General features: G+C 40.1%; 1 protein-coding gene across 2 annotated transcripts in view; it reads right to left on the bottom strand.

Annotated features, from left to right (window-relative positions):
• Positions 1-12,402, bottom strand: part of HOMER2 (homer scaffold protein 2) — a 133,951-nt gene that overhangs the window by 16,480 nt on the left and 105,069 nt on the right. For both annotated transcript variants that reach the window (XM_064267189.1, XM_064267188.1), the window contains exon 4: positions 1,435-1,527. In XM_064267189.1, the coding sequence (XP_064123259.1) occupies positions 1,435-1,527 (93 nt within the window). The remainder of the gene's footprint in view (positions 1-1,434; positions 1,528-12,402) is intronic.

Below are 12,402 nucleotides of genomic sequence, written 5' to 3' on the forward strand. Positions count from 1 at the left end.
TACAGGAGAGGTCAGCACAACTGGACTTAACCAAACACAAAGAAGCTTCCTGAGTAAACTGAATGCTTCGAAGGCCAATGTAGCAGGGGCGGGCGTTTGGGGACCATGGTTTCGGGGGACATCTAGGTCACCTGGCATAACAAAATCTATTAAGAAAACATTCTGCATTCCACTTTGGAGAGTGCTGTCTGGGGTCTTAAAGGCTAGCAAGCGGCCATCTAAGATGCATCAATGGGTCTCAATCTACCTGGAGCTAAAGAGAATGAAGAACACCAAAGACATAAGGTAATTATGAGCCCAAGAGACAGAAAGGGTCACATAAACCAGAGACCACATCAGCCTGAGACCAGAAGAACTAGATGGTACCTGGCTACAACTGATGACTGCCCTGACAGGGAACACAACAAAGAACTCCTAAAGGAGCAGGAGAGCAGTAAGATGCAGACCTCAAATTCTCGTAAAAAGACCAGGCTTAATGGTCTGACTGAGACTAGAAGGACCCCGGAGGTCATGGTCCCCAGATCTTCTGTTAGCCCAGGACAGGAACCATTCCCAAAGCCAACTCCTCAGACAGGGATTGGACTGGACTATAGGTTAGAAAATGATACTGGTGAGCAGTGAGCTTCTTGGATCAAGCAGACACGTGAGACTATGTGGGCAGCTCCTGTCTGGAGGGGAGAGGAGAAGGCAGAGGGCGTCATAAGCTGGCTGAATGGACACGGGGAATATAGTGTGGAGAGAAGGAGCATGCTGTCTCATTAGGGGGAAAGCAACTAGGAGTATATAACAAGGTGTATATAAATTTTTGTATGAGAGACTGACGATTTATAAACTTTCACTTAAAGCACAATAAAAATTAAAAAAAAAAGAATGCAGCTATTTTTATTTCAGGTTAAAATAGGTCTTTTTCAGTCAATCATCACACTTTAAGCAGACAGGCTACTCAGATCCTGGCAAAGCCTGTCCTTTGGTTAAGACAGACCTATTGGCATACCATCTCTCACCTGAGTTTTATTAAAATAGGAAGAGACATGAGGGCTCTCTGGCACCCATCAAGTTTTGTCTCATAGGCACAAGGTACCTGGGTCTCCAGACGGGGCATCTTTCATATAGATTCCACCTCCTAACCTAGCAAGGATGAACACTGCCTTCCTGCAGGTATTTAAACATAGTGACCAGAGAATGTCTCTCAGGGGCAGGGACATGCATTAACTCTAATTCCATCAATTGGTTTCTATCAAAAATACAGCAGCACATTCTGAAAAGCCCAAAAGTCACATAAAAACATATCACATTCTCCTCATTGTCAGCAGGTTAATAGTTGAGAAGGCTTTCAAATGCCCTACTGCTAGAATTCCCTACTTCCTGCCAAAAGCAACAGCAAATGAGTCTTAATCACTGATCACAGATTTATTTTATGGACAAATTACTTACTTGGGAATGATTACTAGAGGTCTCAATTTTCTCCTGGGACCTGTCTCTGGCTAGTCTTGCAGCTTCTTTCACTTCCAGGAACTTCTCTGCAAACTGAACATGAAGAATATTTATTAAGATTTTTATTAATCTAATACATAATATTCAGAACCTACCTTTGTAATTTTGCACCCATTATAAGCAAAAAAAATTCTGTACAAACCCAAAAGAAGAAATTTGAGAATAAAAAGAAATGAATATAATGAAAGACTACTGGTCAAGATCAGATGTGAATCAATTTCTAAGCTACTGGAGTAAGTTTGATGATGAAATATAAAGAACAAACAAAAACATGTTAACAGTAACTAATACAAAAGCACACAAGAAATTTAGCTATACCACAGAAGGAATCTATGAAAAACATCGTAATTTCTACTGAAAAGATCAAGAGCTCTTTTCACAAGTCAGTGTCATATAAAACAAAACAGAGTTGGGGGGAAGGAACTGTACTAGATTTTCAAAGTTACTGTTGTTGTTAGGTGCCATGAGTTGCTGCCAACTCAGAGCAACCCTATGTACAACAGAACAAAACACTGCCTGGTCCCGTGCCATCGCCACAATCCTTGTTATGCTTGAGGCCATTGTTGTAGCCCCTGTGTCAATCCATGTTGTTGAGGGTCTTCCTCTTTTTCACTGGCCCTCTACCAAGCGTGATGTCCTTCTCCAGGGACTGATCCCTCCTGATAACATGCCCAAAGGATGTGAGATGAAGTCTCGGCATCCTTACTTTTTTTTTAATTGTACAATAAATTTTTTTTTTATTAACTTTTATTGAGCTTCAAGTGAACGTTTACAAATCAAGTCAGACCGTCACATATAAGTTTATATACACCTTACTCCGTACTCCCACTTGCTCTCTCCGTAATGAGTCAGCCCTTCCAGTCTCTCCTTTTGTGACAATTTTGCCAGCTTCCAACTCTCTCTATCCTCCCATCCCCCCTCCAGACAGGAGATGCCAACACAGTCTCAAGTGACCACTTGATATAATTAGCTCACTCTTCATCAGCATCTCTCACCTACCCACTGTCCGGTTCCTTTCATGTCTGATGAGTTGTCTTCGGGGATGGTTCCTGTCCTGTGCCAACAGAAGGTTTGGGGACCATGACCGCCGGGATTCCTCCAGTCTCAGTCAGACCATTAAGTATGGTCTTTTTATGAGAATTTGGGGTCTGCATCCCACTGATCTCCTGCTCCCTCAGGGGTTCTCTGTTGTGCTCCCTGTCAGGGCAGTCGTCGATTGTGGCCGGGCACCAACTAGTTCTTCTGGTCTCGGGATGATGTAGGTCTCTGGTTCATGTGGCCCTTTCTGTCTCTTAGGCTCTTAGTCGTCGGGTGACCTTGGTGTTCTTCATTCCCCTTTGCTCCAGGTGGGTTGAGACCAATTGATGCATCTTAGATGGCCTCTTGTTAGCATTTAAGACCCCAGACGCCACATTTCAAAGTGGGATGCAGAATGTTTTCATAATAGAATTATTTTGCCAATTGACTTAGAAGTCCCCTTAAACCATGGTCCCAAAACCCTCGCCCTTGCTCCGCTGACCTTTGAAGCATTCATTTTATCCCGGAAACTTCTTTGCTTTTTGCCCAGTCCAGTTGAGCTGACCTTCCATGTATTGAGTATTGTCCTTCCCTTCACCTAAAGCAGTTCTTATCTACTAATTAATCAGTAAAAAACCCTCTCCCACCCTCTCTCCCTCCCCGCCTCATAACCACAGAAGTGTGTGTTCTTCTCAGTTTATACTATTTCTCAAGATCGTATAATAGTGGTCTTATACAATATTTGTCCTTTCGGCATCCTTACTTCTAAGGAGCATTCTGGCTGTACCTCTTCCAAGACAGATTTGTGCATTCTTCTGGCAGTCCATGGTATTTTCAATATTCTTCGCCAACACCGTAATTGAAAGGTGTCAATTCTCCTTCAGTCTTCCTTATTCATTGTTAAGCTTTCGCATGAATATTAGGCGAGTGAAAAGACCATGGTGTGGGTCAGGTGCACCTTAGTTTTCAAGGTTACATCTTTGCTTTTTAACACCTTAAAGAGGTCTTTTGCAGTAGATTTGCCCAATGCAATAAATTGTTTATTTCTTAACTGCTGCTTCCACAGATATTGATCGTGAATTCAAGTGAAATGAAATCCTTGACGACTTTAATCTTTTCTCCATTTATCATGATGTTGTTTATTGGTCCAGCTGTGAGGATTTTTGTTTTCTTTATGTTGAGGTGTAATCTATACTAAAGTTTAAGATACAGTAAAATATAACATGCAGTCTATGATTGGATCCTGCTTTGAACAGACAAGCTATAAAAAACTTCTAGGGGCAAATGGGGAAATTCGAACATGACCTGGATCTCAGGTGACACAAGGAATTATTATTAATTTTGTCAGCTGTGCTAATGGTATTGTGATTGTGTTGGAAAATGTTCTTACTTTTTGGAGATGAATACTGAAGGGGTGAAATGTCTTGATTTTAATTTACTTTAAATACCTCAACAACAACCTCTGATAAAATAGACTGTAAGGCAAAAATCCACCATAAAAGATAAGGAAGGACATTATATAATGATTAAAGGGTCAATCCACCAGGACGACATAACCATAAAAAATATATATACACCCAATGACAGGGCCCCAAAGTACACGAAACAAACTCTAACAGCACTGAAAAGAGAAACAGACAGCTCCACAATAACAGCAGGAGGCTTCAACACATCGCTCTTGGTAAAGGATAGAACATCTAGAAAGAAACTCAGCAAAGATACAGAAGATCTGAAGGCCACAGTCAACCAACACGACCTCACAGACATATAAAAACACTGTACCCGAAAGCAGCAAAGTATACATTCTTTTCCAACACACATGGAACATTTGCCAGAACAGACCACATTTTAGGCCACAAAGCAAACTTTAACAAAATCCAAAACATCAAAATAGTAGAAAGCATTTTCTCCCATCACAACGCCATAAAAGTAGAAATCAATAAAAGGAACAGAAAGGAAAAAAAATCAAATACATGGAAGCTGAATAATACCTTCCTTAAAAACTACTGGGTAAAGAAGTCAAAGATGGCATCAAAAATTCCTAAAATCAAATGAGAATGAAAACAACTTACTAAAACCTTTTGGACACAGCAAAAACAGCGTGCAGAGGACAATTTAGAGCAATAAATGCACACATCACAAAAGAAAGGCCAAAATCGCACTGTTTACAATAGCAAAAAGATGGAAGCAATCAAGGTGCCCATCAACAGATGAATGGATAAATAAATTACAGCATATTCACACAACGGAATACTACGCATCGATAAAGAACACTGAGGAATCTGTGAAACATTTCACAACATGGAGGAACCTGGAAGGCATTATGCTGAGTGAAATTAGTCAGCTGCAAAAGGACAAATATTGTATAAGACCACTATTTTAAGAATTTGAGAAACAGTTTAAACTGAGAAGAAAACATTCTTTTGTGGTTACAAGGGGGAGGGAGGGAGGGAGGGTGGGGGAGGGGCATTCACTAATTACATAGTAGATAAAAACTACTTTAGGTGAAGGGAAAGACAGCACACAATACAGGAGAGGTCAGCACAATTGGACTAAACCAAAAGCAAAGAAGTCTCCTGAATAAACTGAATGCATCGAAGGCCAGCGTAGCAGGGGCAGGGGTCTGGTGACCATGGTTTCAGCGGACATCTAAGTCAACTGGCATAATAAAATCTATTAAGAAAACATTCTGCATCCCACTTTAAAGAGTGGTATCTGGGGTCTTAAATGCTAGCAAGCAGCCATCTAACATGCATCAATTGGTCTCCACCCACCTGGATCAAAGGAGAATGAAGAACACCAAGGACACAAGGTGATTACAACCCCAAGAGACAGAAAGGGCCACATGAACCAGGTACTACATCATCCTGAGACCAGAAGAACGAGATGGTGCCCGGCTACAACCGATGACTGCCATGACAGGGAACACAACAGAGAACCCCTGTGGGAGCAGGAGAGCAGTGGGATGCAGACCTCAAATTCTCATAAGACCAGACTTAATGGTCTGACCGAGACTAGAAGGACCCCGGTGGTCATGGCCCCCAGACCTTCTGTTGGCCCAGGACAGAAACCATTCCCAAAGCCAACTCTTCAGACATGGATTGGACTGGTCAATGGGTTGGAGAGGGATGCTGGTGAGGAGTGAGCTTCTTGGATCAGGTGGACACTTGAGACTATGTTGGCATCTCCTGCCTGGAGGGGAGATGAGAGGGTGGAGGGGGTTAGAAGCTGGCGAAATGGACACGAAAAGAGAGACTGGAGTGAGAGAGCGGGCTGTCTGATTAGGGGGAGAGTGTAGCAAGGTGTATATGGGTTTTTGTGTAAGAGACTGACTTGATTTGTAAACTTACTTAAGCACAATAAAAATTATATAAAAAAGAGGCTAAAATCAAAACATTAACCCTACAACTTGAACAAATAGAAAGAGAGCAGCAAAAGAAGCTCACAGTCCCCAGAAGAGAGGAATAATAAAGATTAGAGCAGAAATAGATAGAGAACAGAAAAACAATAGAAAGAATCATCAAGACCAGAAGTTGGTTCTTTGAAAGGATCAACAAATCGACAAACCATCGGCCAAAATGACAAAGAAAAGGAGGAGAAACAAATAACCCAAATAAGAAATGAGACGGGAGACATTAAAACAGAACCAAAGGAAATAAAAAGGATTATAACAGAATACTATGAAAAATTGTACTCTAAAAAGTTTGAAAACCTAGAGGAAATGAAGAAATTTCTAGAAACATGCTACCTACCTAAACTAACAGAAACTGAGGTAGAAAAACTGAACAGGCCCATAACAAAATAAGAGATTGAAAATGTAATTTAAAAAACTCCCAACAACAACAAAGCCCTGGCCCAGATGGCTTCACTGGAGAATTCTACCAAACATTCAGCAAAGAGCTCACACCAATACTACTTAAACCATTTCAAAGTATAGAAAAGGAAGAAATACTCCCAAATTAATTCGATGAAGCCAACATAACCCTGATGCCAAAGACAGGCAAACGCATCACAAAAAAAGAAAATTACAGACCAGTATCCCTTATGACTACAGAAACAAAAATTCTCAACAAAATTCCAGTCAATAGAATTCAATTGCAAATCAAAAAAAATAATATATCGTAGATAAGTGGGATTCATACCAGGCATGCAAGGATGGTTTAACATTAGAAAATCAATCAAAAGAATACACCACATAAAAAAAAGAATCACTGATCATCTCAACATTGAAAATGCATTTGATAAAGTCCAACACCCACCCATTCCTGATGAAAATTCTCAGCAATAGGAATAGAAGGGAAATTCCTTAGCATAATAAATAGAATTTATATAAAGCCAACAGCCAACATTATTCTCAACAGAGAGAGACTAAAAGCATTCCCCTTGAGAATGGGAACTAGATAAGGATGCCTTTTATCATCATTCTTATTCAACATTGTTCTGTGAATGCCTAGCTAGAGCAATAAGGCAAGAAAAAGAAGTAAAAGGCATTCGAATTGGTAAGGAAGAAGTAAAACTATCCCTGTTCACAGACGATTTGATCCTCTACATGGAAAATCTAAAGATTTCACAAAAAAGCCACTGGAACTAATAGAAGGATTCAGCAAAGTAGCAGGATACAAGACCAACAAACAAAAATTAGTTGAATTTCACTATACCAAAAAAGAGAACTTTGAAAGGAAATCAGGAGTAAAAATATTCATCTGCCATTACTGTTATTTGCTGATTTTTTTTTTTTATGGTAATATACTATCCTTACAGCTCTATTGCAACTAAGTTGACTTTATCATCTTGGCTTTAATAGTTATAGAAGACAATGGATTACCACCTTTATTGCTGTAATGTGTTAAGCATTATATGCTAGTAGAATTTAGTTGCATTGTTTCAGATGGAAAGTATTCTTTGAGTTTCCATTTTGAATGTGTTTGAACTAAACATACAATAAATTACTGATGTCTGCAGAAAAAAAAAAAAAAGGAAATCAGGAAAGCAGTACCATATGCAACAGCCTGCAAAAGAGATAAAATACTTAGGAATAATCTAACCAGGGACATAAAAGGCCTACACAAAGAAAACTACAAAACACTACTGCAAGAAAACAAGAGATCTACATAAATGGAAAAACATACCATGCTCATGGATAGGAAGACTCAACATTGTGAAAATGCCAGTACTGCTGAAAGCCATCTACAGATATAATGCAATCCCAATCTAAATTCCCACAGCATTCTTTAAAGAGATGGAAAAACTAATCACCAACTTTATATGGAAAGCAAAGAGGCCCCATATAAGTAAAGCATTATTGAAGAAGAAGAACAAAGTAGGAGGCCTTGCTACCTGATCTGAGAACCTACTATATAGCCATGGTAGTCAAACAGCCTAGTACTGGTATGACACATACATAGACCAATGGAACAGAATTGAGAGCCCAAAAGTAAATGCCTCCACCTATGGACAGCTGATCTTTAACAAAGGGCCAAAGTCCACTAAATGCAGAAAGCACAGTCTCTTAAACAAACGATGCTGGCAAAGCTGGATGTCCATCTGTAAAAAAATGAAATAGGACCCATACCTCACACCATACACAAAAACTAACTCAAAATGGATCAAAGACCTAAATAAAAAACCTATAATGATAAAGATCATGGAAGAAAAACAGAGACATTGCTAGGGGCCTTAATATAGGGCATAAGTAGAAGGCCAAACAGAACTCAAAATGCACAAACAGTGGAAGATGAATTAGATAAATGGGACCTCCTAAAATTAAATAATTATGCTTATCAAAGAACTTCTCCAAAAGACTAAAAAGAGAATCTACAGGCTGAGAAAAAATTTTTGGCTATGACATATCCAACAAGAGTCTAATCCCTAAAACTGACAGACAACTTTAACACCTCAACAACAAAAAGACAAACAATTCAATTTAAAAATCGGCAAAGGATATGAGGAGACACTTCACCGAAGAGGACATCTGTTTGGCCAGCAAACATATGAAGAAATGCTCGCAATCATCAGCCATTTGACAGATGCAAATCAAAACTACAATAAGGTATCAACTTATTCCTACATTACTGGCACAAATCAAAAAAACAGAAAATAACAAATGCTAAAGAGGCTGTGGGGAGACTGGAACTCTTATACACTGTTGGTGGGAATGTAAAATGGTACAGCCACTATGGAAAATGGTATGGCGCTTTCTTAAAAAAATAGAAAAAGAAATACCATATGACCCAGTAATCCCAGTCCTAGGTATATACCCTAAAGAAATAAAAGCTATAACATGAATAGACATGTGCACACTCACGTTCACTGCAGCATTATTCACAATAGCAAACAGATGGAAAGCACCTAGGTGCCCATCAACAGATGAACTGATTAACAAACTGTGGTACATACACACAATGGAATACTGTGCAACAATAAATAATAATGACCACTCTGTGAAACATCTCACAACATGGATGAATTTGTACGACATTATGCTGAGTGAAATAAGTCAATCAAAAAAGCGCAAATATTGTATGAGACCACTCACTATTATAAAGAAAAAAGAAATGTTTTACGCACAAGAAAAAAAGTATCAGAGATAGGAAGGGGTAAAAAAAAAAAAAAAATTTTTTTTTTTTTCTTTTTAGGAAGGGGAGGGAGAGAAAATCAGCAAATAGAAGACACATGTTAATATTGCTGAAGGGAAAGGCAATACACTATATAGGGGAAGTCAACAAAACAGGACGAAGGCATGGTAGGACACTGAGATGAACACAAGAACAAAGGGTAACAACGGTAATTATTATAGCATAGATAATCCTGCAACAATAGTATTAATAAACACTGATTTACAAATTAATACACAGGCAGATAGGTATTCCAAGAGGTGTGGGAAGATGCAGATATAGGTTTGGTGGTGGATATTTCTACAAACATAACTAAACTAGGTACTACTTATATGTTTAATATAGACAATAGAGCACACAAGGGCCACAGTCAGGACAACTTCTTAGACATAACCAAACACCTCGTGGGATGAAGTTCTTAGGCTTGAAAGTGAAGGACCATAGACTTGGGAGTCATCTATGTCAACTGGCACAGCATAGTTCATAAAGTTCTGTACCCTACTTTGATGAGTAGCGTCTGGGGTGTTAAAAGCTTGTGAGTGACCATCTAAGATAAGATACATCTACAGGTCTCTTACCATCCAGAGCAAAGGAGAGTGAAGAAAATCAAAGACTCAAGGGAGCAATTAGTCCAAATTAGGCCATATGAATCACAGCCCACATGACCCCGAGACTAGAAGAACTAGATGGTGCCCTGCTACCACCACCGGCTGCTCTGACTGGGATCACAACAGAGGGTCCTGGACAGAGCAGGACAAAAAAAAAAAATACAGGACAAAAAAATCAAATACACAAAAAAGAACAGACATACTGGTCTGACAGAGACTGGAGGAACCCCCAAGACCACGGCCCAAAGACACCCTTCTGAACTAGAACTGAAGCCATTCCCAGAGACCACCTTTTAACCAAACCATAGACAGGCCCATAAAATAAGCAATAGCACCTGAGAGGAACATGCTCCTTAGAAGAATCAATTAGACAGGATCAAAAGAGTGACATTTGCCCAAAAGCAAGGATAAGAAGGTCGGAAGAGATAGAAAATCAGAACAAAAGGAAATGGGGAAACTAGGATGGAAATGGGGAGCGTGTTGACACATTGTGGGGAATGAAACCAAAGTTATGGAACACTTTATGTTCAAACTACCAATTGGGAAACTAATTTGCTCTGTAAAATTTCACCTAACACACAATTAAAAAAAAAAAAAAAAGACTCAGGAAGTTCTAGGGCCCTGAACAACCGCATCTTGATGGCTTAACTGGCTGGCAAAACGAAAGAAAAAAAAAAGTTCACATAAAATTATATGAATAAAAAGGTGTTCCACAAAACAAACAAGAAAAGCCCTCAAAACAACAACAAAGTAGATGAAGAAATGTGGCAAAATGCAAACAACTATATATACATACATCTGTTCATTAAACTATCCTTTCTATTTTTTTTTTTTTTTTTTGTTATATTTAAGCCTTTTTATAAAAAAAAAACATGTTTTAAAATCCTAGGGCAACTGTCTCAAGGCCTGGGTTCTAGTTACAGACAAGGCAACTGATTTTAATTAGCAAATATGTTACTTGAACAGAGAACATTCTGTGGTACAGAATGCTGACATTACAAAGCAAGAGAGAGCTAAACGTGGTTGCTAAAGAACAAAGATGCAAGACTACCAACAATCCTATGGGTCTTGCTGAGAAATTATTTATTTTTGAGTATAGGCTGTCCTTTCAGTATCTTTACAACTCTGACAACATTGGTCTGCTTTGGGAAGCCTGGCTAGATACAGCAGTGAATCAAGCACCTGGGTCTAAAAGGAAAAAAGTCAGCCTTTCTGTTCTGGTCCACATGGCTTGTGCAAGTCCTGAAAGTAAAGCCACAGCCACTGGGCTTAATACTTAACCGTCTTAGGACTGCCAGCGGAGAATCACATTACTTATTTCTTCAGATTTGTGAGGTTCAGCAGGGGTGGAAAAAGTCCCTTCCCTCTTTTGGGGGCCCCTTAAGTAAAAATATGATGTCATGAACTCGATGGGCTGGCAGAAAGAAGTATGCTCAGTGAATGAATGCACTGTGGGTTCCAGGCTCACACACCCCTACCCACCTGAAAATAAATCATGTCAAAGACTCAGGCCTGACCTAAGAATGGCAAAGCTCTTCTTCTTCCAGACAACAGCAGAACACAGCTCAGGGAGGTACTATGCAAAGTGTCTAGGAGTATTTTGCCCCATCTTTCTACTTCCTAAGCTCGGGTTCCAGACTAAGATGGACTAGGAAGAGAGGCCTGGTGATTGACCTAGTTCTGAAAATCAGCCAGTGAAAATCCTAGGGATCACAATGGTGTGATCCACCACCAATCATGGGGATGCTTCTATTGGGCATGGGGTCGTCATGAGCTGAGGGGGCCGACTCAACGGCAGCTAACAACAACCACAACAAGCACATCTAGTTGGATCAACCTGGGAACTAGAGCATCACTCAGGATATAAACATTACCCAGAAGATGGTATGGGTACCATAAAAGTCTTTCAATCTTATTAAGATGTTAAAAGATGAAATACATGTATTTATTTTTCATTGTGCTTTAAGTGAAAGTTTATAATTCAAGTCAGTTTCTCATACAAAAACTTACACATTTACTGTTAAGTGACCCTAGTTGCTCTTCCTACAATGTGACAGCACACTCCTTTCTCTCCTCCCTGTATTTCTCGTCTCTATTCAACCAACTCCTGTCCCCCCTCCCGCCTTCTCATCTTGCCTCCAGACAGGAGCTGCTCACATAGCCTCATGTGTCTTCTTCAGCTAAGAAGCAATCTCCTGGTATCATTTTATGTGTTACGATCCAGTCTAATCTTTGAAGAGTTGGCTTTGGGTATGGTTTCAGTTTTGGGCTAACAGACAGTACGGGGGCCATGACCTCTGGGGTCCCTCCAGTCTCAGTCAGACCATTAAGTCTGGGAACAGGGACATGCCTTCCACCCAGGCACTCAGGGACAGCTGTCAGCCCTCTACCTTGCTCAGCACATAACCCCCCACAGCAGCCAGATACCTGTGCCTGCTCCAATCACCCCTACATAGCCCTGCCCATCTAGGACTGTAGACGAGAGCCCGCATGACACACTTGGTGACTGATGACCTGGACACCTAAGCTGATTTCACAAAAGTATATGGGCTCCTGGGCTCACATACCTAGCAGCAGCTCTAACCACCTGGTGGCAGGATGTGAGAGCTTCAAAGACACCAATAATCAAAGTAGCTCACACATCCAGCCTATTGGGCATATCAAAACAA

This window comes from Loxodonta africana, chromosome 13 (assembly GCF_030014295.1).
Source record: "Loxodonta africana isolate mLoxAfr1 chromosome 13, mLoxAfr1.hap2, whole genome shotgun sequence".
NCBI classification, from domain to species: domain Eukaryota; kingdom Metazoa; phylum Chordata; class Mammalia; order Proboscidea; family Elephantidae; genus Loxodonta; species Loxodonta africana.